Source organism: Plectropomus leopardus, chromosome 1 (assembly GCF_026936395.1).
Source record: "Plectropomus leopardus strain MGB_pleo_1.0 chromosome 1, ASM2693639v1, whole genome shotgun sequence".
Taxonomy (NCBI): Eukaryota; Metazoa; Chordata; class Actinopteri; order Perciformes; family Serranidae; genus Plectropomus; species Plectropomus leopardus.
In genome coordinates this window covers 27,511,929-27,537,950 of record NC_142176.1, presented here as the reverse complement: position 1 = coordinate 27,537,950, position 26,022 = coordinate 27,511,929, and the positions used below count along the sequence as shown (strand labels likewise).

General features: G+C 39.4%; 1 protein-coding gene and 1 long non-coding RNA gene across 3 annotated transcripts in view; one reads left to right on the top strand and one right to left on the bottom strand.

The window, feature by feature from the left end:
• The window catches only part of kif26ba (kinesin family member 26Ba), a 110,041-nt gene that overhangs the window by 18,730 nt on the left and 65,289 nt on the right, over positions 1 to 26,022 (bottom strand). For both annotated transcript variants that reach the window (XM_088079146.1, XM_088079153.1), the window contains exons 6-11: positions 15,721 to 15,936; positions 12,054 to 12,147; positions 7,408 to 7,553; positions 6,748 to 6,864; positions 5,206 to 5,392; positions 3,760 to 3,976 (exon numbers count right to left, since the gene is read on the bottom strand). In XM_088079146.1, the coding sequence (XP_087935272.1) occupies positions 3,760 to 3,976; positions 5,206 to 5,392; positions 6,748 to 6,864; positions 7,408 to 7,553; positions 12,054 to 12,147; positions 15,721 to 15,936 (977 nt within the window). The remainder of the gene's footprint in view (positions 1 to 3,759; positions 3,977 to 5,205; positions 5,393 to 6,747; positions 6,865 to 7,407; positions 7,554 to 12,053; positions 12,148 to 15,720; positions 15,937 to 26,022) is intronic.
• Positions 13,601 to 26,022, top strand: part of LOC148190433 (uncharacterized) — a 74,181-nt gene continuing 61,759 nt past the window's right edge. The window contains exons 1-3 of the long non-coding RNA XR_015776838.1: positions 13,601 to 14,037; positions 15,735 to 15,942; positions 25,585 to 25,644. This is a non-coding gene — a long non-coding RNA (uncharacterized LOC148190433). The remainder of the gene's footprint in view (positions 14,038 to 15,734; positions 15,943 to 25,584; positions 25,645 to 26,022) is intronic.

Genomic DNA, 26,022 nt, shown 5'->3' with positions numbered 1-26,022 from the left:
TTGGTAGCGACTGGCAGGCAATACTAAAATGCAGAAGTACAGCCTGTAGTTCCAGCAACAGCCCCAAGAACCAGTGAAACATCACCAAATGGCATACTGTAAAACTTCAGTCAGTAGTCCAGGCTATTATTTGCTTGAATTACTGAAATCAACATGCTCGTATTTGGGACAAGCGTCTATGGGGCAGGCCTTTATTTCCTTTCTCACAAATCTGTTGCTCAGCAAAGATGGGAAATACAATCAAATTGGGGGTTTTTCAAACCTCTTTTTTGCATTTCTCATTTACTATGCTGGTATTACTATCTTCTTTAGTGCTCATGGTGTCACTAAAATTAACTGAATGATTGAATTGTAGAGAATCTTACCAAGCTAACCATATATGTAGCATGTCCATATTGACAAAAGTTTAAACATATATTTGTATGTGCGATCTAAGCAGCTAACTAAGCTCCAGCGGGTAGCCATCAACCCGGTTTTATACATCCAAAGAACTTCTAAAAAAATGAACTGCATGTTAAGGCCTCTAATTGACATAGGCCTTTATTTGTCAAGAATGTTCACTCACAGATTTGTACATATGTATGTCTGAAGGAATAAATCAAAACAATCTAGGCTCTCCAGGATTACATGTGAATTTCAATGCTTATATTGCTAATATTGACGTTAAACTAACTGGTTTCTTGTTATTGTGCATATCCAAACAGTGTTGATGTTAAAATGTAGTCAATTAAAGTAATACATTCCTTGGTGCATGCTATATTGACCAAGAAAGCAAAGTTTGCAGCTGCTAAATGTGTTGTTCTTCCTGCATTAAGCACTGTCATTTTAAGTGAAAGTACTATAGTTTTATGCAGGAAGACAAACAGGCTGGTTTTCACTTTTAGGGAGTGCCACTCAAAAAGAGAACTTCCTACGTTTCCAACAGCAAAAACTGCTGCCCAAAATGTTAATGCAGAGGATGTTATGGACGAAGATACATTTGACAGCGTTTTGGCTGACTTGGATATTCAGTCTTATTTATTTGAGCAAGAGTATATGACTGAAGAAAAGTAGCGGAAAGAGCCGTAGCTGCTTTAACAGGAGATGACCAGTGCCAACAGAAATTTAATTTGTCCGGCTTTCGTTTATGTTGGATGTTGTTGCTGATGCCAATACCAGGAGAGCCTGCAGTGTATTCTCCTACATGTAGGCACTGCCACCCGAGCACACAGCAGCACGAGCAGGAGAATTCAGCTTTTTTGGTCAATATAATACACAATTTTCCCTTTAACACTTGCAATGATCAAACAGGATATTGGAGTGCAATAACTGTCTGTACCCCTGGAGTGTGTTTTATGGCACAGAGGCTCCACGCAGTATAAGAGTGGGGGTGTCAGTGGAAAAATTCAGGGAGCTGTATATCTGAACTGGAAGGTTGCCAGGAGAGACATACAGCAAACCAGATGGAAGTGGTCTGATTTTTGGACAAGGAGCTGTATAGCGTCCCTGATGAGAGAGGTTGTTGTTTGGTGAATGTGAGAAAAGCCTCTAAATCTACATGAGCATGTTGTGGCTGAAACGTCTGTCTGGTATCGGATTCATGTCTGGGCAAGAGCCAAAGTGTTGATTTTGTGGTAACAGACAACTGTCTGCCCTTTTTCTCGAACTGGGAAGCCACAAACACATGACAAGGTCTGCTGATCAACTGACTGAGAATCACCGGTTACCTAGCAACAGTACTGGAACAGGACTGGGATTGTAAGAACAGGATGGGACCCTGTCCCAAAAGCAATGAAGCACTGGGAGACGGGCTCAGCCAGAGTGCATATGGGCATGAATAACCCATTTATGATGGGTGGGGAGTTTATGTGTGTGAGCATAAGCACCATATCATGTTTTCAGAAACCTGGATAAGCCTTTATACCAATAATAAGAAAACCCAAACATGCTAGCTGGAGTAGGCCACCCCGGAATGGGATACTGTTACATGTACTATATACACTGTAACCTGGTTATTGAGGGATGTCGACTACCTGTGCAGTGTGAGCTGAGTGACATTAGCAGAAAGACAAACATCGGTGGCAGCGAAAGTTCCTCACTTCTGAAGCGATGAAGAAAGTAAGGAAAGGAGTATTGTCTTACTGGAATGAAAGATGCTGACTTTGATTTTTGTGATCCCGTGACTCTTCCTCTGGTGCCACTTTGAAGTTTTGTTTATTGCTGATATTTATCACCAACTATTGGATTGATTGCCATGAAATTTGGTAGAGATATCCGTGGAGGTAAATCCTAAGGACTTTGGTGTTTCAAGACTTTTCCCCTAATAGTAGGTTAGAGTTTTGACTTATCAAGTATAATGATTTGACACAATTTTTAGTACAATTCATGTTCCCCTCGATATGATTTGTAATAACACTGTGTGACAGTGTGACACTGTTGAATAGTTTGGAATCAGACGAAATACCTGCAAAACATTCTCATCAACCTCCGCTGTAGCCTACTTTGTAATTACTTTGTAAGATTGTTAACAATCTAAATATTATCTGTTTATACTTGCTCAACATGACAGACATACTATGATATAACACTGTTTTTGCTGGCATGTTTCATACTTGCATATAGCTTAAAGCTGTGCTCACTTGAAGTAGTTACAGCCTCACAGAGCTGCTGGCATTACTGTCAAGTCTTTAATTTTGGAAGTGGTGTACAGTATGTACCTCGATATCTTTAAATGCTACTACCTTTATATTTCTGTATACTGTATGACAACACTGATCCATCTTTCTATTTTATCCTATATTCCCATGAAGAAGATAACTGAGCTAAAAAACCAACAGCCAAATATTTTAATAAAGAGCCATTAGCTAGTCTTACCCTGCTGACTGTAATGACACCCTCCATCCTTCTCCACTGACATCCAAATTAGCTTGTGCTCTATAGCCTTTGCGCATCCCTTTTTTGAGTCCGTGGTGACTGTTATGTTGTTCCTTGTGGCAGTAACACGGCATACGTTGCTAAACCAGTCCAAATCCCCTCACAATCCACCAACAGCCTGAGTCACCATTGCCAAACCAGACTCAGCACAGCTTTGCTTGCAGCTTCAGTGTTAGGTAGCAGGTTGTTTTGCAATGTAAATGCAAAAGCTGGTGATTAAATTAACCCAGCACGAAGCACAGAGCTACAAAGCCCTTAAGGAGAGTGGAGGAGCAAGAAGGAAAGAGGGAAGAAAAGAAGAATTAAAAGCAAGGGAAAGGTAAAAGGAGGACATTTACAGTTTGATCCATTTACTGTACATAATGTATACTACCTGGGCATAAACTGTACTACTGCATTTGTGATTTCTTTCTTCCCATGTTGCATGTATTTTTATTTTCTTACTGTTTATATCCGGCTTCAGTCTCTGCCTATTTATCTCTATCTCTCCCCGGTCTCCTTTGCTCTCATTGCCAGTCAGTTAACCAGCAAAATGAATATGATGAATATGTAACAGCAGCTGTTGTTGTTTATTACATTAAGTCCGCAAAACCTTAAGCAACTAAAGAAATAGCTCGTCTGCTTTCCTTCCTCCCTCTCCTTTAGCTCCAAAACATCCTGCTTTCCTCCTCATTTCACCCGTTACTTCTCTCCATACTTCTTTCCACAAATTTTTAATCAGGCCTCTTGTACCCTTTTCTTTGTCTTCTACCTCAGTTTCTCCTCCTCACTTTATTTAAAATCATTTTAGCTCTTTTTCATTCTCCTCTACTGTCCTCACACGTATACTCGCACACACCACCTTACTTGTATGGGATGTGCTTGCTCCCGTTGACTAGGGCCAGGATCACATTGCCGAGGGCAGACAGGGAAAGGCACAGAGGGGCCGAGCTGTGCGAAGAGTTCTCCTTGCTTTTCCCACCTCCTCCTCCTCCTGCTCCTCCTCCTCCTCCTCCTCCTCCAAGTGCTTTGACATCACAGCTGCCAAGATCCAGCAGGTGGAGGCGACTGCGACCCCCTGACACTGGCAAAGTGAGAAAATGTGTCAAAAATGGAGCAGAAAAGAGGATGGTATCAGGTAAGAATACAAGGGGAAGAGGGTGACAAAAGAAACAAATATAGTAGTGTAGTGATCATTATTTAGTTTAATTTACAACCAAAAAAATTAAAAATGAAAAAAAATAAATAAATAAAATTGTCAATATAGACCAGATGGATGGATGCAGTTATTGAATTTACCCATCAATATAAACATAGAAAATAAAAAATATGAACTCTAAATGAAACATAAGAATATATACTATTATAACATGACCAAAGGTAGACTTTATTCTGAATAATCTGAAATCTGAATAATAAACAATGTAATGGAAACCCTAGTTCTAAAGATTAAAAATTTGTTATTATGTGAGCCAAACATGGATGAAGACATGTTGTGAAAAGGTGTGTATTCCCACATTAGTTGTTTGTCGTCCTCCAACATCATCCTTAGGTAAATTTTCTTGTAGGGTAATATTCCAGTCTTATTCAGAATTTGACAATTTGCTGATTTGGATACAAGTTGTGTATTAGATATTTTAATCTAGGGCTTTCTATGAATTTAGCATTTCTGGATAAGGCGTGTTGTATGCAGTTCAAGTTTTAATGGCAATTGTTGCGCATATGTACAGCACATTTGGAGTATGCATCTGAAATTGGGGGTTTTACCACAGTTTCAGCGGATGGTCCTTTTTTCTGTTTTTGGTCAGCTCTGTCAGTTGTCATGGATACATTTTACACAAACCAACTTACTAACAGTTTACAAGGCTGTGGTAGAGATGCATGCAAACATGATGAAAGACTTTGAAATCAACAGCTTTTCAAAAAGGTGGCTAAAGGAATGAATAAGGGAGGTTGTGTTTGCATAGTCCAACAAGTCTGCCACTGCTGGAAAACTCTGAAAAAATCCTATTTTGATGCAACGAAGCTAAAGGCCAAATGCACTACTACTACTACTACTATTACTACTACTACTACAGAATATGTTGATGTGATAAACAACATGTTAGGACACGATAATGGGCGTATGCACATCTGTATGTAAACAAGAATATTAGTGATATATTCATTTTCATTTGCCATGTAAACGGCTTAGCAACAATATTCTTTTTATCCTGCTGTTTGCTGTTAATAAGAATGAATGTTAATAAATGGCACCAATAAGAACAGAAATGACAGGCTGGTAATAGCAGTGTTACAACAGACAGTACTTACTCCCTCCTTTTCCTGTCTTTTCCATGCGATACTGGTATATGTGTAATGTAAACAGCATGTGTGAGTTCCTGTGTTCTTCTTCGGTGGTGTTGGGACGTTGGCTACTGTGGCGAGCAGCTATGGCTGCATCCAGAAACCAGGCTGCCTTCTCTGGGGTCGGAGCACGTAGTTCAGATTGGTTCTGGAGCTGGAAAATGTGTTGGAGGAGAAAAAAAAAAGTTAATGTGAAACAGGACCAAGAGCCAGACAAGAGGAAAGATACCATTTAATCCTAGCTGAGGGGACTCAGTTTGCCTGCCAGGAAGGGTCCTAACACTGATAATGTTTTGTACTATGAGAATTCTGCATGTACAAGAGCGACTGGCATATTCAAATAAAACATTTTCTAATTTCCCTGCAGGTACAGGAGATGGAGATAAAGAGAAGATGAGGTGAGTAAGAGAGAGAGAGAGAGAGAGAGAGAGAGTGTTGGGGGGGTACTGCAGGATATCATTACTGATGAGATTATGTCAGATTAGTTAAGGATTACACAGATGTTCTTGTATCAGACCCTATAATCCTATAAACATGAAGCTGCCCCCCCTCACACACACACACACAAACACTAGTTCATCTCCTGTCACTCAACTGTTTTGGCATTCGTGTACACACTATTCAGCAGGGGTATAAATCACACGTTTCGTCACATTACCATATATTATATCAATTTTTTTTTGCAGATTACTAAATCTGCCACAGTTCAGTTCAGTTCAGTTCAGTTCAGTTCAGTTCAGTTCAATTCAATTCAATTCAATTCAATTCAATTCAATTCAATTCAATTCAATTCAATTCAATTCAATTCAATTCAATTCAATTCAATTCCACTCAATTCAGTTCAGGAGCCTGCAATCAATGGTACAATATCTGTTAATATCCTCTCTGTCTTTTTCTTGGCTGCTAGCACTAGGCTGCGAGTACTATTTGAATGTTAAGAAAGGAATTGTGCTTCAGCTGAAATGGTGACACAGATGTGATATGGGAATTTAAAAAAAGGCTCTTAAAGATGTCAATTTGTATTGATGTTTTCAATTTGCACTGATAATATTGGATTGTTGATCACTGATATATCAATACAGATCAATGTATTGTTACACCCCTAATACTCAGACTGCTATATATGTTTATGCCTTATAATGGTGCTTTTGCAATTGTCGTTTGAAGTTAGCCAGTCAGACCCTGCAACCCTGTCCAAGTATAGCCACTATTTCTGACCCTGATCTTGTCAAGATAGCTTGATTTATTTAGGAAGAAAAGGGACTCTAAAAGCATTCTAAAACTCTCATATTGTGTCTTCTGCTCCAAAGTGAACGCATGAATGAGCAAGCGTGCACATCCACAAAACCAAAAACAACAGAGAACTGCCTGAGGCTAAAAAACAAAGGTAAAGCATATTGATACAAGACCCGAGGCTGTTTATACACACTTTCGCAGAATTAAATCTGCAGCAGCCACACCACATAAATGAATGCAGCTGTCGGCTGAAGTGTGTTTTTGTGTGCGTACCTGCATGCCACAGATGGGGTCCTCACACAAGTAGACTCCAGGTGACTGTCCGTCCTGTAAGCTGCCAGTAGCTACTTCAGACAGCAAGTCCTTCAGGTTCTCCTCTTTTCCCCAAACCTATACACACATACTAGTTGACTAATAGTCATCACCACATTGTATTTTATTTTCTGACAAAACCCTTCCTTAAAATGATCTTTAAGCTGGCACCAGAGTTAGTAAATGTGTGTTATTGCTATGTCATGCCATTGTTATTTTTTAGAAAGGGCTGTATGTTATATGTCACACTAGAGGCTGTTGCGTTGAATGTCACACCTGTCACGCCTCTTTTGATTCTGCAGTGCCAGCATTCTGTCCAAAATCATTCACTAGGGTGTCATAATGCTACTGCTGTTTTGTTCTCTATGAAAATGTGAAGGCGGTGTAAAGCAGGGACTTCATAGCGGCCCTATAGCAGAATCCCTGTTTAAAAAGAGCTTTAGTTTCAAGTTTGTCATGTTTCCTAGAGGACGAGTTCTGGAATTAATGGGTTTCGTGTGCCCATGGTTTGGGTCAGTGTGTCACATAAATCACACCAAAATGTTGCGATTTTACAGGTTTGTTATAATGGCACCTGTTTAACTCTGGGAGGTGTGTCTCAAACTTTACAGTTACACTGACCTCGACAGCAGAAACTCGAACAGAGAAACGTGCTCCTGTCTTCTCCTTCCTCTCGTTAATGAGCTTAAACAGCCAGGAGATGGCACAAGGGATTATACCCAGAGTCTGGAGGGAGTCATCACGACCAATCATGGTGTAAGATTTACCTGGAAGAGACAGACATAAAATAAAAGAACAGATGAAGGGTGAGCAGGAAAAGATGGATCTATCAAATAGAACCTCATCAAAAAGTCCTCCAGGATAAAAAAAGTGCTTTGTGTGTGACATTTGTGCGTTTGAATGTCTGAACATGCATGTGCACACGGAGCCTCCAGATCTGTCCCTTTGAGCCACAAGATGATGATTCTCCCCCGCCCCAAACACACACACCTGCTCTGGCTGTCAGGAGTTTGAGATCAAACACACACCTAAACAAAGCCATATGTCACACCTAACTATCACACCAACATGAACACTTGCACAGAAACAGAGGACATCAAAAGCCTGACTCGTGTGATGCAGGGGAGAGAAATGTGTTCTGATTTGTTCAGAGATAGCATGGAGGGGCGGTTGTCAGCTACACTGTAATTTTACATTGTTCTCCCTCGATGTTTCCTAGAGCGTCTAGACTTACTGTCAAAACGAAGATGCATTTCATGATTTGTCACAAACATGTTCAAAAACTAGAGGAGAAATAGCAAACATGCACAAACAACAAGATAAGGTGTTATTTAGTGTCAGATATGGTTAATACCATTATAGTGCTGTTTGTACATTGTTAAAATGAAATCTGTTAAGGCTGCCTAAAGCACAATGTTTTGACTCTTCTGGATAAAACTTTAAAATGCTTTTACAGAAATGTTAAAGACATAAATTTGCAATCATCTGCATAAAATAACTCGTTTAAATGGATAGCTCAGATTTTTTTATTCACATGTAATACTTTTTCATAGTCAGTGTTATTAGCCCTAACGCTGCCTCGATCATTTGTTTTTGTTTGTGTTATTGTGTGACTTTGGTCAACATGAACTAACTAACTCCAAAGTCACACAATAATACAAACAAAAACTAACTGTGAAAGGGGTATACTGGCACCTCCTGTGTTCAGCAATGTTAAATCGCTGTTTTTCTAAATAGAGTCTGGCTTGAGGAGAGTCAATAATCGCTTCGGTTCTTCATCAGAAATCGCTTTCTGACGTTCAGGTAAAGCATTGAAAGTATTCTCAATATAGTGTACACTTAAATTGACGGCAGCTAAAACTGTTTTATCCCTGACCCCTCCATATCAGATTTCTTCAGTCATAATGGCACTATGTAATACCGCACCCACAGAGCACTTGAACAACTTTCGTTTCTCTCTTTTGCCTTGAGGACTGTGAATATGCAAGAGAGTCTTAAATTGCAAATCTATGTGAGTATATCTCTTTCCCCCTGTTTTAACTACCGCAGGCTGTCAAGATACGGTCAGCTAACTGTCTGCTCCACTGACTAACACAATGCTGAAACAATAGTGACTTTATGCTACAGGAGATAAGGAAGTGTGTGTATATGTGTGTGTCCATGTCTATATAGCTGATGTATATTCCCAGTAATTGGCCTCATCAAGCAGAGTTGTCAGTGCTGTCAGAAAGAAAGTAAACATTGTGAAAAGTGTGAGAGAGGAAGGCAGCACTGTAATATCAGTTCAAACAAATGCACACATGAGCTTACACACACACACACACACACACACACACACGCTCATCACTGCTAAAAGACGATCCATCCAAAGCCAATAATCCAATAACTGATAACATAATCCATCAGACATTACTCAAAGCCAGAGGGATTCAATAACACTCCTGAAATTTATCCATTTATTTCAGTATCAGTATAATTTTCCTATTCAAGAAAACCTGGTTACTCTTTGTGAAACTGTGCATGTGTGTGTACATGAGTCAACGTTTGTGTGTCTGATATGTGTCCACAGCTGAGGGCCACAGGGCTGAAGATAAATGCTCACTGTTTTACTTTCCCCTTTTTAATAATGTAAAAAAAAAAGGTAATGCCATTATAATGCAGCCTCATTAAGATCCATGGCCTTAGGTGAGCTGTATCACGAAGAATGATCTCATCTGCTGCCTCATCAGCAGTCGTTTAAACCGAAAACCAGCAATGTCAGAGCCGCTCCAAAGCATTAATATAACAGTAAAATTGATTGAAAGAGCAAACTCTCTCATCACATTAGATTATAATAAAGTGACTTCATGGTCCACCTCAGTGGAAATTTGTCTCAGGCTTCTTCCAAGTAGCAAAAGTACATAGGCTAACATTACACATAACACATCACACAATTAAAAACATACATTATTCTACTTATTTTTATTTATTTTTAGAAAAGCACGCAGTTTAAAAACCAGAAAATTCAGTCATGCTTCTTATCATTCAACACAATCAAACACTGACAAAAGGAGGTCCATTGTGTGGGCCTGTTAGGCATAATGATTCCAGTCATATTACACACAATGAATCATCATCACAAATCATGACACAATCATTCTCACATGTCAATATTTGAAAGCTGAGTCAAAATATGTAAACATGGTGAGATGCAAAATGGTGATCTCAGCAGGCTGGCATGTACACCATGTTGCTCCATTGTCTTGGGAGATCTGTGGTGATTATGTGTGCATCTGTTTGTTTGATCTGTCCTACGTGGTTCAGCTCTTTGCCCACTCCTCTATCAAAATGTGACAACTTGAAGCAACATAAAGCCTGATTTAAAAAAGAATACCTATGTATTACACTTAAGGTCTTATTTTCATGTTAAACTCTGGCTTCAAGCTTAGTTGCGTGCGTTCATATTTTTCCTAGGCAATGGGGGCTTTTTTGCATTATTATGGGTATTTTTAATGCCTTTTTCTTATAAAGTATACTGCGGGCCTAGAAACAGTGTTCTGTTGTGAGGCAATTCAAGTGAAGTCACTGCATTTCTTATTGCAGTATCACATGACACTTTCAGTTCACTTTCATTTTTACCTCCAAATTAAATGGTTTAATATATTCAGTCATTCATTCATAATCCGTGAATGATTATCCTGTTCGGGGTCACAGGGGGACTGGAACCCATCCCATCTGACACTGGGCAAGGGGCTGGGTACACCCAGAACATCTCCAGACTATCACAGGGCTGACACACAGTGACAAACAATCACTGACATGCACACTCACACCTACAGCCAGTTTAAAGTCACCAATCAACCTAAAGGAGGAAGCCAGAGAACTCAGAGAAGTCTCACACGAGAATAATATGCAAACTCCACACAGAAGAGCCCTCGCCGTCCAGCACAACCGTGAAGCCGTGGTTCAAAATATAAACACTTAATTTGATTAAACTGATGTGCTATCTAAACTTAAGCTAATTTGTATACACTGCTGGCTTTTTTTTACAGCCTGTCTGACTGTTCAAGTTTCATCCCTCATTGGAATTTTGTTGTAGCTGGTTGCCATGTTCCCATTCTCTGCTATTACCCTAACCAATGTTAATAACAGGAAAAAAACAACAAACCAAGATGAGACCAAAAATTAAACAAATGTATGAATCATTTACCTTTTACAACAATTTGGGAAGAAAACAGTGGTTTGTATGTATTTTTTTAATATACAACTTTATCACTGTTTGTGCCAGGCCCAGCTATTAAAGGGGCTCAATGCAAAAATCAGAGCATATAAGTTGTCTGGTTATGGTTGTAAACATGGAGGTGGCTGTGGTGGCAGCTATCAGCTAACAGTGCTAACTCCATAAACAGAGCTTAAGAAAATGACAACAGTGCTGACAGAGATAATAGTGTTAACCAGGGAGGAACCTGAGGGGTGGTGCTGCACTTCTATGATGATAATCGACATATGAGCGCAGTGCGGTGATGAGCGAGCCACTGCTATAAATACACTGCTCACCACAACAAACCATGGAGAAGTGTCGATTTCAGCACACCCACAGAGGTTGTGTGACTTCATTCTCAGCTTATTTTACCATTATTCCCTTATATCTTTGCATAGAAGATTGTTTGCTGCTATATTTCTGCTCTGAGTGTTGTATACAGAACCTTTAACAGACAGAAGTGTCCCCCACTGAACGGCAGTGTTTAAATTTTCTGCTTTTGTCCTTTGCCAGCAGTTCAAGAGGACTTAGAAACTCCAACCGGATGTATGAAGACAACGTGCCAAGAAGTGTAATGCTGCTTGCATGTACAGGGATAAACGCAACAGGAACTGACCCGGGGCTGAAGAACATCTCTGTGTGTGTGGTGGGTCTTTGTTTGTGCCAGTACATGTGTGTGGGTTTCAGGCATGTTGCAATGTGCAGTAAGGGGTCCTGACCCTTTTTAAGACAGCTTCTCTAAAAACCAGCTTCAGAAGGATTAGAGAAAGAGAAAAGAAGACAGAAACACAGACGGAGCAGACTGAGAATGCTTTCAGCCTCAGCAGACACTAATCCTCTTCTTTCTCTCTCTGATAGATGAGAGCCAGTAGGGAGAAAGCCAACTGAAAGACTGACACACTGACGGTCACACACACACGCACGCACGCACGCACGCGCACACACACACACACACACACTGAAGATGACTCATGAGCCACACATCCTCTGATTTTGAAGTCAGCATGCATGTGTGTATGAGAGTTACCCAGCTTGGAGTGTCCAAAGCAGAAGACACAGCCATCTGCTCCGTTCACCACTGACTGAATCACCTCGGCAACCGTTCCTGCGCACACCTCCGCCTAGCAACAGGCAGAGAGAGGGAGAAAGAGGGGAGTGAAAATGTAAAAAGATGGTGAAAAGGAAAAGCACACATTTCTGAATGTATAGAGACACGCTGTCCACTAGAGTAATGTTATCCTTATGGTAGACACTGGATGTTTACATTTAAGTGACAGACAATCTAAAAAAAGGTTTTAAAAAAAGAGAGCTTTTTGTCGTGTCGCACCAAGTCTAGGCCACATAATGGGGAAAAAGAGAGGGTTTGTATGGTCGTGAAAAAAAAAAGGAAAAGTCATGGAATTTCAAAAAAGAAATTTCCAGTCCTTAACAAGTTTTGAAAGATTAAATAAATCCAGAAAACTTTAGAAAATTCATGGAAACTTGCATCACCTATAGGCTACCTGTATAATAGTTTCCAAATGTTTTCTATAAGGGTCCCCTTCTCTATCACTGAGTAAGTTGATGACCCCTGACTGAGATATTTTATGGTTATTTCATATTACATTCATTGCATAACATTAACAGTACAGATAAACCATACGATTAACCAAAAACAGTGAACACGGTTACTGCAAGAAATTTGTGTAAAAGCAACAATTTGGATGGTTTTTGCACAGATTATATCCTGCAAATTATGCATCAGAGATGAGTTTTGCTGTTGTTTTGGGATTTTCTTTCTTTGAACTATTTTATTTTGTTGTTCTTTTTTAAAAATCATACATACTTAATACACTATAACATACTGACAAGCTGATTTAACTTAGAAAAACATAAAAGCAATAAAAGTGAATATAACTATTAATCCTAATTTATGTTTACTTTACATGTAATGGTTAAATTCTCTCAGTTATATTGACTAGGTTGTTGCAACTTAAAAATTACAAGTTTAATTGAATTCATCTTTCCAGTCAGACTAAGTTGGTTTACTGAAGTTGCTAACACAGAAGTAAATACAGATAGATTTCAAGTAAATCAAACAGTTAGATATAAGGTAAACATAAATTAAGATTTATAGTTACATTTTCTTGTTATTTTACTCTACTTTTTCAAGTAAATCGGTTTTCAAGATTATTATTGGTAAAATCAACTTGTCAGTGTAGACTTTTTTTTGACTACTCAGTGTTGGCTTAGTGTCTCCATGGCACTAGCTTGTTGCTAAACAGCCTCTTCCTGTATTTTAAACAACAAAAGAGTGAACAATCACAGTTTCATTTAGTCAGTTCATTTATTCAGAAAGGTGAATTCAATCCAGAGATATAGCCCAGGCCTACTGTATTATTATTATTATTATTATTATTATTATTGTTATTATTATTATTGTCATTATTATTATTATTATTGTTATTGTTATTATTATTATTGTTATTATTAAGTGTCTTACAGCCGTTAAAATGGTGAAGGCTTCATCACTTCACTATGATACATCTATGATTTATAATAGATCCAGGTGATTCCCTCTCTCCCCCAGGGTGTTTCTGTTTGGGCCGATCAATGACGTCACTGGACGTTATGTCGCTCTCTGCGTGATTAACGTCAGGTGTGCTCCTTCTGAACTTCACCCCAATTGCTGCTGCTGACATAACTTAAGTGCGTGATGCCACGAAATACGGATTTATTAATATCTGGCACCACTTGGACCAGTATATGGCATGCCTTAAGAAAGACCTGGACCCGGGACGCGCAAAATGTGGACGTAAAAAGTCCAGCATTTCAAACATGGGGAGAGTCAGCGCTAGCTAACCATGCTAAAGGAGCTAACGTCAAGCACCCTGCTGCGCGAATCAACTCCCAATATCGGCGTTTATCCCCGGGGTAAACAACCTTACACCCGCTGCAGCGCCTCCCTCTCGTCCACCGAACAAGGGACCATTTCGGGAGCCGTGTCCAGGAAGGAAGCCCTAACTGCAGAGGTATGGGCGCTAAAGGCTGCTAATAGGCTGCTGTTAGGCTAATGTTAGTCCTTCCAGTTAATGAAAACACAGACAGCTTTTTCAGGTCACAGTTTCCCCGACACCCAGTTATCTCCCAGATTTCTATGTAGTGAAGGCAGGTGCTAAAACAGTGATGACTGACTCCTGATTTTAAGAAACTGCCTGGTTAATTTTGACACTGTTCTCATCTACATTTATTCTGGATCTGAGTCGCTTTGTTTCTCTGAAGGGTTGATTGGGGGAGACTGGGGGCAATTGTAACATTTTTTGATTTTGATATCACTACTCAAAAACCAATTGTTTGGATACAGTTTTTATGAAGGTAATTTGCTGGGTTCTGCTTGTTAACAGTCATCAAATATGTCTACAATGCAATGTTGGAGTCATAGTATTGATTGTAATACTATATGTTAGTTGAGTGATTGTAACTGCATATGGGGTATGGTAAGCATTTTATTAAACGTAATCCAGTCATCTTGTGTCAGGGAACGAGCTAAATATCTTTTTGTGGTGCGAAATGAAACTCAAATTGTTAAGCACCACTGCTGGGGGAAAAAACTAGCTGAAATACTCTATGGTTGTGAAAATCCATGGAAATTTATTGGTAAAAATGTGTATGAACTGTAGATGGGAGAGCATTCTGTTATTCCAACCTTGGAGCATTTGTCCATTATTTCAAAATAAGAGATACACCTATTTGTTGCATTCTAGGCACAACACATACACTACAATTGATTTAAGACATGCAAACAAACAGGGTCTAGCTCCTTTTTCATTTTTAAATGGCTTTATAAATGCTAAAGGGATAGTTCCACATTTTTAAAATTATGCATATTTGACCATTTGTTTTACTAAGCATAAAGACCAGAAGCAGGGTGAGAGTTTACTAGAGTAAATGGCATTTGTGAACTTTACAGGAGAGCCAAATCATAAAAACTCAATACTTTGTCCTGGCTATTTATTCAGTTCTATCTTTATTATCAAATGTTTATAAATATGTAGGTGACAATTTACTTTATGAGCAACAGTTTGACATTTATTGACTTTTTACTTCACTGTGTTCAGTGGTAGGTGTTTTGGTTTTCGATTAGTAACTCTGGATTGGTTTAGAATTCACATATACTCTTTTGTCAATTTAAAAAAAAAATCAAAAGCTGTTATCTGCAGTATGTAACTAATTTTGATCCTAAATTATCACGTTTGCCCCTCTGGTTCTCACCCATCAAGGGAGAAACATCAGCATCATCCTGTTCAAAGTTAAAAAAAAATGCACCTACCATAAAATTCACAAATAAACATGTCATATCTTGTTTTCATCTGTACACCGCTCTGTTTGCACCTGCTTTGAATCTGTTAAGTTAACTGGATGCTTCATATTTAGTGTAGAGACATGAGAGTATTGACCTTCTCATCTAATGCTTCATAAGAATAGAAAGATTTTATTTGGATCTAAGTGCCAGCCGTGGTTACTTTGCAGCCAATTTGTCACCAGTCTGTTGACACTTTTGCAGATTGTTTTAGCCAAGTGAGATATTTTAGCAGAAAGTCAGAAATTTCAAATATCTCCAACTTAGTAACATAACTTGGTAGCTCAGCTTTTGTGTTTCTAAAAAATCCCACCAAAGTCCTTTGTTTTCTGACCTCTCTTATCTTTTTTCTCACCTGTGATGCATCAGGAGGGAACGCCGCATCAAAGGTGAACATCTTTGGAGGGACCTGATTGGTTGCCGCCTTTTTCTGGGAGGCTGCACTTGGTGTCTGATTGGCTGAGGGATCCATGATGGTGATTTGTTTTTTCCTGGGATCCACTTTAAGGAAGGAACTGGACTCAGCGGCGTCTGACTGAGATACTGGGCACACACGTACCATCACTTTCACCTGAGGGTAAGACACAGAAAACACACATTTAGATACTAGTGAAACATGAGAGTAGGATAGAATAGAGAGGCCAAAGACATTTGCAGCTTTATCCCTCACAGAATACAGATAGAAATGCAGAAGTTCCTGAGGGACTCCTACTAATAAAAGGTTTCATGCAGCCTTCAATGCAACATTGGATACTTTTGTAATTTGTCTCCCACATTAAATAATTTCGGGTCTGCTCCTTTCTTTGCAAACCAGTGAATTAAGACCGTAATTAAACAGGCACACATTCAGAAAAGTGTTAAAGTAATAGTCCTTAGTGAGTGCTAAAAGTCGTAGTTAGTAAACTAGTGTTCTTTTTAAAAAACTTTGTTATGCCTTTGCAGTTCCTTAGATATTATTCAGTATATTCAGTGTTGTGCTCCTCTGTTTATAAGGTTTTGATTTCTGATGGGTTTCTTTGTCCCTATGCCATGTTTGCATCACTGCGTTCTCTTACCCACTTACACTCTCAGGGCACTAAAAGGTTTTCTGAGAAAACCTATACAACTTAAAAGCTACTAACAGATTTGATTTAATTCTGAGAGATTGTTGCCAGAAGCCATCTGAACTCATCTGCACCTTAGCCACGACAAAAGACTCCCAACGAGTTGCAACATTCAGCTTTTAAGTTCTTTAAGGCTTGCATGAATATGTGCGCGCTCTCTCATCACCTCATTCACCCTAAGTGCCGCTTCTCCCTCTCTCGTCCCCTCCCCTCGTTTACTGGCTGTCACTCTTTCGTTATCTCTTTATTCCTCTACCCTAAATCCCTTCCTTTTTCTCTCCTCACCCCTCCTGTCTACCTACAGCTTGCTGCTACATATCAAAAGCCTGAAGTGCAGAAATCCTGTTTTAGCTTTCTCTCCTCCTTGCGCTCTTCCTTTCCTCCCACTCCTGTCATAAACTGTTAGCAGCCGCAGTTTACCACCTGACAGCTGCTGTTGTTTTCTTTGATATCAGAGGAAGCAAAACGCTGTGTCATCGAATCTTGGTGAGTTCCAGGACATTTTAACATATAAACAACCTTTGGTGAAAGATATTTTAAAGTTTTAGGCACTTTATACCAGTCTATTTTTGCTCTCTCGCTCCTCCTCTGGCTCATCTGGGTGAATTAGTCTTTGTCTCTCTTACTCTTTGGATTTCTCACTGCATATATCACGCTCTGATTCAGTCCGTCTGTCTTCTTCTCTTCATATTTGTCACTAAATCTTTCTCCCTGCTACATGCTACATGCTTATCCAGGAGATTTACCCCAGATTTTTCCCTTCTGACAATAAGAGAGAGGCTCGGTTAAAGCAGATGAATGGTGCAGAGTGTCAGATGCAATGAGAGCTTTACGGATTCAGTCTTAACCACACCAACTGTCTCAGAGACTGATCAGAGCTGCCCCGATCATCAAATATATTTGATATTCACAGTGTGGCATTAGATGGATTCTGAAGTGATAAAGTATTTGAGTCTGCTTACTTTTAAGTTATACTTTTGTAACAGATTTCTAGCTTTCTACCACACTGTTTTGTTTTCTTTTTCTACACGTTTTAAACGCCTAAGATGCAATGTTCGGATATGGTGAATTTAGAGTTAAAGGCACCTTTGACATAGCTGAGCTGAGGAACAAAAGTTAAGAAACAAGTAAAGCTTTACTTGTACTTAAAGTAATGTAACACACCAGCACCAAACAGCGCACTTCAAAACAGTCACTATTATTTTCTATGCACCACTCCACACCAGCAACAACAAGGCGCACACCAGCGCTCATGGACGAGCCACCCCTCTGCACTTTATGCCGCTGTCCTATTTGCAGCCTCACTGCCCCTGAATTAAATACACCCCCCCCCCCACTTGCTCTCTGCTTGTATAAAGGGCCTCCAGATGCAGCTCTTCTTCTCTGCTCTTGTGGCAGCTCAACCCCTCTCCTCATCGTGGATGTATAAATAGAAATCTGTTGCCGTCTCTTGTGTGTGTAGAAGAATGAATAAGGAGAGGTTAGTTGCCGAGATCAAGAAATATCCTGAGCTATACAACCCACAATCCTGTCATTACAAAGACACTGGCAAAGAAGATATTTCCTGGCGAGCCACAGCTTTTAATATTGGCTCTTCAGAAATCAAGTTTTTGTTAGTGTGTGTCCACACATGAATCTAGTTAAGCTGATGCTTAGGTGTAGTAAGTACAGATCTTTTTGTGAAAGTAGTAATATTTGTGTGTGTTCTGTTGACTTGCTGCAGCGTGACGTTTCCTGTTCACACAGCACTTGACACATGTCACATGATGGGCTGTGGTGCAGCAGCGCCAGTGTGTTTTCACACAACAACTTTCCCAACACAACTCCTTTCTAATCTCGGTAATATCACAGTCATCATGTGATGTTTCTGCATTTTTGTCTTGACACATGCAAACATTGTGTCTCAATTCAGGCAGTTATCTTTTATTCCATGATTTTTGCAAATCTGCCTCTAGTTCTTCAGATGCAGTATTTTTTCTTTTTCTCTTTGCATTTAAATTCATGTGAAGATTTTCTTGTCCCTGAGAACTTTATGAATTTTGATGGAAATTTGATGCTTCAATACCTTGAAACTATTTAGTCATAAAGGCCTATCATTTTATTATTTTCTAGTGCAGATACCGTTTTCTTTCATTTTCTTTCAATAAAGTGTTTTTTTACCTTTAGCTCTTGCTGTGGAGTGTACTGAACACGTCTCTCCAACCAACATCATGTTTTTTGTACATATTTTAAAAAAAATAACCCTAAAGGAAACTAATCGCATCATATTTCATTACTATATTTTTTCAGAAGTTGAATCTCACTACCAGAAAGGCAGAGTCAGAACCATGACAGCACATGTCTATCTGCAAAGTAAAAATGTAAAACACAAGTAAGGAACAAGCTGAGCTTCTATAGAGTGTGCTGTGAACGATGACCAGACTGTGAAATCCGAATCAGCAGAAGTTCACGGTAAATTGGCCACAGCTTTGAATGCTGACGGCACAAAGTGCATAGATTGTTTTGGACAAGACCGTTTAAGGCATGACAGATTAAAAGAGCTGAATGTCTTACAAGCAGCAAAGCAGCTGACAGTATACAATACACAGGCAGACAGTTAGGAGATATGCAATTTCTCATCCTTACAGTGTCGATGTTGTGAGATGACAGAAACTGAATGGATGCATCATTAGTTTTGGCCTCTGTGAGATTACAGTCTATAGTGAACATTGCCAAGATACATGCTGAAGAAGGGTGTCTGGCCTGACACGTCCGTGTGTAAAACGAAAAATTCAAATGGAAGTGCTTTCCTGATTTTTACTTCATTGTCACTTCTAGCTCCAAAAAAAGAAAATGGTGACATCTGAAATATTGAACCTGAGACTTTAAAAGGCAAAGTATTAAGAGAGACTCAGTCATATTATATTGTTCTATTACTAAATGTTATAACTCAATCATACCAAATAGTGCACTGTGATTTTTTTATAAAGAATGGGAATCTATTTCTGCTTTGATGTTTTTTTCTACTATGTGTTTTCTTAAAAAGTTAAGATTTTGTTGACAGGGCTCAGAGGTGCAGGGAAGAGGAAAATAGACTTCTGTATTTATGTGTCTCCTAAGAGGAAAGGAGGAGAAATCTTTTGGCTGTTGGTGCTTGTTAGCACAGATGAGTCATCGTCTGAAGTGTGATTTTACACTGCACTTCCAGTTAAACACTACCATGGGATTAGGACTCGCACAGTGATCCCAAAACACCCCAAACGCCACTGCAGCCACAGAATAAAATGAGCGCTGTTATTGAGTTAAACTATGAATTTATGTACAGACCCATCAGTTATGAACAGGGATGTCATCATAAATAAAAACGGGTAAACAATGAACACAAGTCAGTCAAAACAGAACATTAATGAAAAACATTTGATCTTTGTATCATATAGTGCCTGTCATATTCTCGAAAATGTTTGAGCTTGATCTTTTTGGTTTTTAAGGAAATTTGATTATTAATTTATTAACCTCTACCACATTACTGTGCTACTAGATAACATCAGTAACATGAAGCAATTTTCCACAAGAGATTAAAAAATGGTGCCACAATTATTTGCTATAAATTATGTAATGGCCCTGGAGCAAAGAGACAAAGGCAACCAGAAAAAGGTCATGTTATACTGAACAAACACCTAGACTGATAAGTAAAAATAAAATAATAACATTTATAAAAATAAAAACATAAAGCCTGCTGATGAATAAAATACTGCCATGTAAAAAGCACAAAGACAAATACCATTTGAAGGGCTCTTACTATGTTGCCGTTTATATGCACATCTCTCTCTAACTGACACACACACACACACACACACACACACAATCACAATGTAGCACATTAACAGGCTTTCCTTTGGTTGCATCATTAAATGACCATAGGCCATTTAAGAGAGTTGGTTCAATTAACCGAATGAGTGTGTTTGAGAGTGTTTGTGTTGCAGTCTTTCTCAGATTAAGGTAATTGTACACGTGTATAAATTTAAAATTGTATCCATAGATGACGGTGTGAGATAAACTGGGATGCCACCCAAATATAATAAATATGTAACCTTGGTGACCTGGGAAACCTTCAATGCTACAGCTTAATGTCAGGTCATTAGTTCCATAGACACTTCCCAAATACACTCCGTGCACACTCACACCAAGATTCACTGCGGCGCCCCCTCCTGACCCCAATAAAAGAGCCCATCACATCAGTAAGAGCCTGGGGGGAAGGATTTTACCGTTGCACGCTTTACAAGGCGTAACTCATAAAGTCTTCCCCCCCCAGAGAGCCCATTTCCTCCTCATGTCTAAGAGTGTGAAAGGTATGCGAGTGTGTGTACATGTGTATGTGTGTCTATAAAGGTTTAAAAGTGGCAATGACGTGATTCCATGTCTGCTTCTCTCAGGCACGGATTAAAAATGTAGAGCCCCCCCACCCGTCCACTACACACACCCACACACACACACACACACACACACACACACACACACACACACACACACACACACACACACACACACACACGCTCACACACTGTACTGTGATGTTACTATTCGGGTCTTTGCATGGGCTACAGTCTGTTGGAAACACCTGTAGTTTATACAGGACTTACACACAAAAATTGTGATCATAGGCTGCAGCCTAGATGGCACCTATTCATTCCAGTTGAGTTGCTTGCCTGGTGCATATGCCCAAAAAATTCTAGTTTCTGGGTTTACTTTTGTGTGTGGCCCACTGAATATGTGAAGTAGTCTTCCTCCTACTGGCCCCGCCTGCTAGTTCCCATATGGCTCATATTGTGATGATGTCACAGATTTTTTAATTGCTTTTCTTGGCTCCAGGAAAGCCTTATAAGTGTAAAGCTGCAGGTAGCTAATGGGAAAAAATTGCTGCAAGGCTGAGCAGCTTTGCTGGGAGCCTGGGCAGATGTTGGTAAACTAAAACTAAGCTAACACCTCTTGATGAAGCTATGTCTTAGCTAACATTTTGCTAACATTAGCCTAAATTAAGGTGTGACTTTGTACAGTGTATTGTGTCCGTGACAATTGTGACAGGCTCCCTGTCACATCTTTTAACCATCTTCAAAATTAGTTTTTCTTTCTAACATTTCTAACTAGCACTTAGCATCTCTTAATATAAACAAGAAATGGTTAAGTCAACAGAGGTTCTCTTGGGTCCCAAGCTCGCTCACCTGTCATTGGAGCACAGAGCGAAAAGGGGTGGGACTTAGAAAGAGCTAACTGTGTGTTTGCATGTGTGATAAAACTAACTCCCACAATATCTCAGAGGATTTAGGCCCACTGGTGAATCAATACATGTGGCATAGTGCTGCGGCCACTATGACATGCAGGCACACATATCCAGGAAAAACACAAAATTAATGAACCCTTTGTTCTTTCAATGAAAAAGAATTAGTGATTTTTGTTTCAGAACAGAGATATAAAGGAAAATAGCACAATAGAGCAATAAGTCTTTAATAAACCTCCAGCTACTAACAGCATGCCCACCTCCCTTGATCCCCGATACCTTCATCCCTCTCTTTTTCTCTCTGCCCTCTGCTCTCTCTGCCTCCCACTTCTACAACACCTATAGACCTTTTCTTTTATCAATTTCTCTCTATGTTTGAGGAACATTGCATTGCTCAGTAGCACCGTCCACCCACTTCATTCCCACTGCTCCCTCTCCTGCTTCTCTCTTTGTCTCATCTCCTGCCTCTCCCTGTCTCGCTTTCACTCCTTTCCCTTCAGAACAAATGACAAGACAAATCACAGCCTCCTCCTATTATCCATTCTATACTTTCCTCTTCTCTCTCACACTTCATGCTGCAGTGAATACTGATGCAAGCTGGTGAGCTGCAAAAACAGAGAACAAGAAAAAATAACAGGAATGAGGAAGAGATGCTAGAAAAGTGAGTTTCTCCCAAGTCTCTGTAGGCATATGCAAAGGGATAGTTCAGATCTTTTGAAGTCTGGTTATATGTGGTACTTATTCATAGTCAGTGTATTACATACAGTAGTTGCATTTGGCACACTGCCAGTTTAGAGAAGCAGGAAATAGTACTGCCACTGAAGCTAAGCAATGTACTGCTGTGCAGTGGAGCAGCATGAAAATGTATTTTAGCCACCTCAAAAAAAAAAAAAGCCTACAAAAATCAGTAACAGTTTGAGAGTAGACTATATTTGGAATATTTTTCAACTTGACTTTGTTGTTGAAAGGAAAAAGGCTAATGACTTCAGTTCCTCATCTATGTTTTGTCCAGACTCTAGTGACAGAAACAGTCATTTTAGCTTAACATGGGAGCTGCTGGTCTACCGATGCCTCCATCACAGGGTTTCCCACACATTCATTTATTTGTGGCGCACTGCCACCACCTATTGATTTTCGAGTTTGGAGCTGGGTCTCTCTCTTTAGTGGCACACTGTACCCTGGGCACAGATGGAGCAGCAGAGTGCCAAGCGCAGAAAAGGGGAATTTCACATTTCCTAATTTCATATAGTTTTCTTCTTCAATTTTTCCAACTGATTTTAGATGAAACAGGCTACATTCTTATGGAAACCATGCACAATGTGGTCCAGCGCTGGGTCTAACCACAGCAGAAGATGTGCTTTCACACTCACTTCTGCAGCAGCTGCTCCTCTATTCCATTGATTTAATCTGATCAGCTCTGATCACACAAACTCTGATCAAAGGGAAGTAGGATTTGATATTCAAACAGTTTATTCCTTAATTATCAACCTATCCACTGCTCCTGTGGAAAAAAAAAAACATACTGAAAAGTTTCACTTGCATTGTGTTCACAGACCCACCAACAGCTCATAATACAAAGAGGTTACAGAATGATCAAAAAGAAACTCATAGACAAACACGAAAAAACCCTGAAAGATTGCTTCCGTTTCCCAACAGAAATTGCTGTCTGATGGCAAGGTGAAGTAGTGAAAATATTCTAAACATTGTGTACAATTAAAGCAATATTGCTTTTTTTAAAGTGGCTTAAAACACATTTTGCTGCTGCTCTGTCTTCATTATAGCAGTGTGTCAATGGTTTTGCCTGTTTTACCAAACTGTAAGTAATACATTGACTATGGAAATACCTCACACAACCCCACTTCAAAAGATCCAAACTATTCCTTTAACTTACAGTTGCTTTGGAGAGCAACTGGTTTCTCCGTTCTGCTGTAATGTGTGTCTAAGCATGAGTGATTACTATGTTCAGCGTACAAAAGTTTAGGCTGTGTCTGTTTTAATGCACAGTATCCATGTGTCTTGTATATAAGTCTGCTGATCGTGCAACAGCTCAGGGGTTAATTTCCAGGGTACATGCTATGACAGACTTTGAGGCATGGGGTCATGTTTTTTTCCCTGAGAAATTGCCCTTTATTACATGTACATGTACTCTTTTGGATAGAGAGCTTCCTGTTCCTCTGTTTTATACACCACACTCAGGAACAATGAATGTCTTTGAGACAATTTCAGGAAAGGAATTTAGCTAAACAGCAACAAACAAGCCTGAGCTGGGAGAAGATTGTTCAATAGTCCCTCACAGCAGTGCTTCATTATTATTGGCTGGTAAATCAATAAGAGGCAGAGACTGAGCTCTAATTGGTTCCCAAAGACTGCAGAAACACACAGTCATAGAAACACATGTACAGGGAGATAGATACAAATACCATATGGGAACCGGGGTTTAGGCTTCGGATCAATTCTAATTTTAACTAATTTATTCATTCTAGCTCAGCTCACAGTATCGTCGATTAAAGTACTGTGGAGATCTTATAACTCTGGGGTTGTGAGGGTTAACAAGTATGAATTACTGTACTACCTAAAATGCGTCTTTTATACCAAAAATGGTGAAATTACAAAGCATTGTAATTCTGGATTCTTTACTGGACAGTCCAAGCGAAACATGTACATGCAAACAAAATGTTCAACAAAATGTCACTAGCATATTTGAGCATATTTGAACTATTATTAACTGCCTCGCATCATTGCATCATCACATTAAAGAATGAGACTGCTGATATTCTTATGTTATCGTCAATTTTACAAAAAAAACCCAAAACCTCATGAAGCTTATTCCTCTGTTCCTTAGAACCCTATTGTTGTCCAAAAATAATCAAAATTGATACGCCACACTTTTGCACTGGGCGATGTGTTCCTTTCTTGCGATGAACGGGAATCTCATTTAAGTTTCAGTCAATCCCAAAGACACAAAGGCACTATTTACATCTGCTGCAGTAACTTTTGCAAAAAAACTACAGTACCCAGCTGTTTTGGGAACTTGGCAGGGTTTTTTTTAAAGATGTTTAATTAATTATTTTATATTTTTTTTAAATGAAAATGAGACACATTTCTAAAGATTTCCACAGACAGAAGTGCCTGAAAAATGAAGCCAACACACAAGTGCCAAAACTGCAGTTCCTTCAACGACCACTTGAGGCTGGATGCAGAAGCAAGTCAATCCGCATAGACCTTCATGTTAAAATGACCAACTTCACAACAGAAATAAACATGTTTACAGCCTGATACAGGAAAGAGTTTTAGTCTATATAGCTAATTACAGCATTCCTGTCAACTATATGGGGCTGAATTTTTATGTAACTGACTCGTTTTTTAAGTTACGCATATTTAAGGACAGGGGCGCTTAAGTGGCTGTCTGCGAGACATCACCACAGTCTATGAGTGACATCCCCCCTCACTCCTCCACTGCTCCAACCTCTCATCCAAATATGGTCACAAAAAATCAAGATGGCAATGGCATAATGCCAAACTAGAAGCTTCAAAAACTGGAGTCCACAAACCAATGGGTGACGTTACGGTGGCTATGTCCATTGTTTTATGCAGTCTATGGATTAAGTCCACATCAGACGCTATTTTTTGTGAACAACAGTTGAAAGCATTGCTCATAATGCTGGTGGTATATGATAGTCACTTAATTGGATACTGAATGTCATTAATGGACTGTAAAGTATGTATTATATTTTATTGTAGCAATAAAGGTAGGTTAAATAACAGAAACCCCTCTCTGCACAATGCAATACTGTTCAACAAAGCCACAAACTACGTCCTATACTGTATGTGACATTTAAATGTGTTCTTTTTTTTTTTTTAGATCATGTACCTCGACTTCTGCAACCAAACCTACTGTACACCTTTGCAGTCGTTTAAAATGGTAAGTGGCAAGGAATAACAAAGCTCCCATATATGTCACCACATTCAAGTCACGTCCATTTAATTCATACAGCCAATCACAAATTGATCCCAAAAGGCTTTACAATTTGAGTATTTTGAGCAACATAAGACTATATACAGACTCATAAATGCTGCAAGCAAAACACCCATGCAGACACAGAGAATACAGTAGAATAGAGTGAGGTGTGTGTGTGTCTGTGTGTGTCAGTCATGCTTCAGCCCTGCCAATACTATCAGCATTAATAGCACTTCTGATGGATTCCCATAACAGACTCACTCACTCATTTAGATACAAGACACACTGACACTCAGATAGGCATGAAGACACACAAATGCCCATGGAATATGCACTTGCACA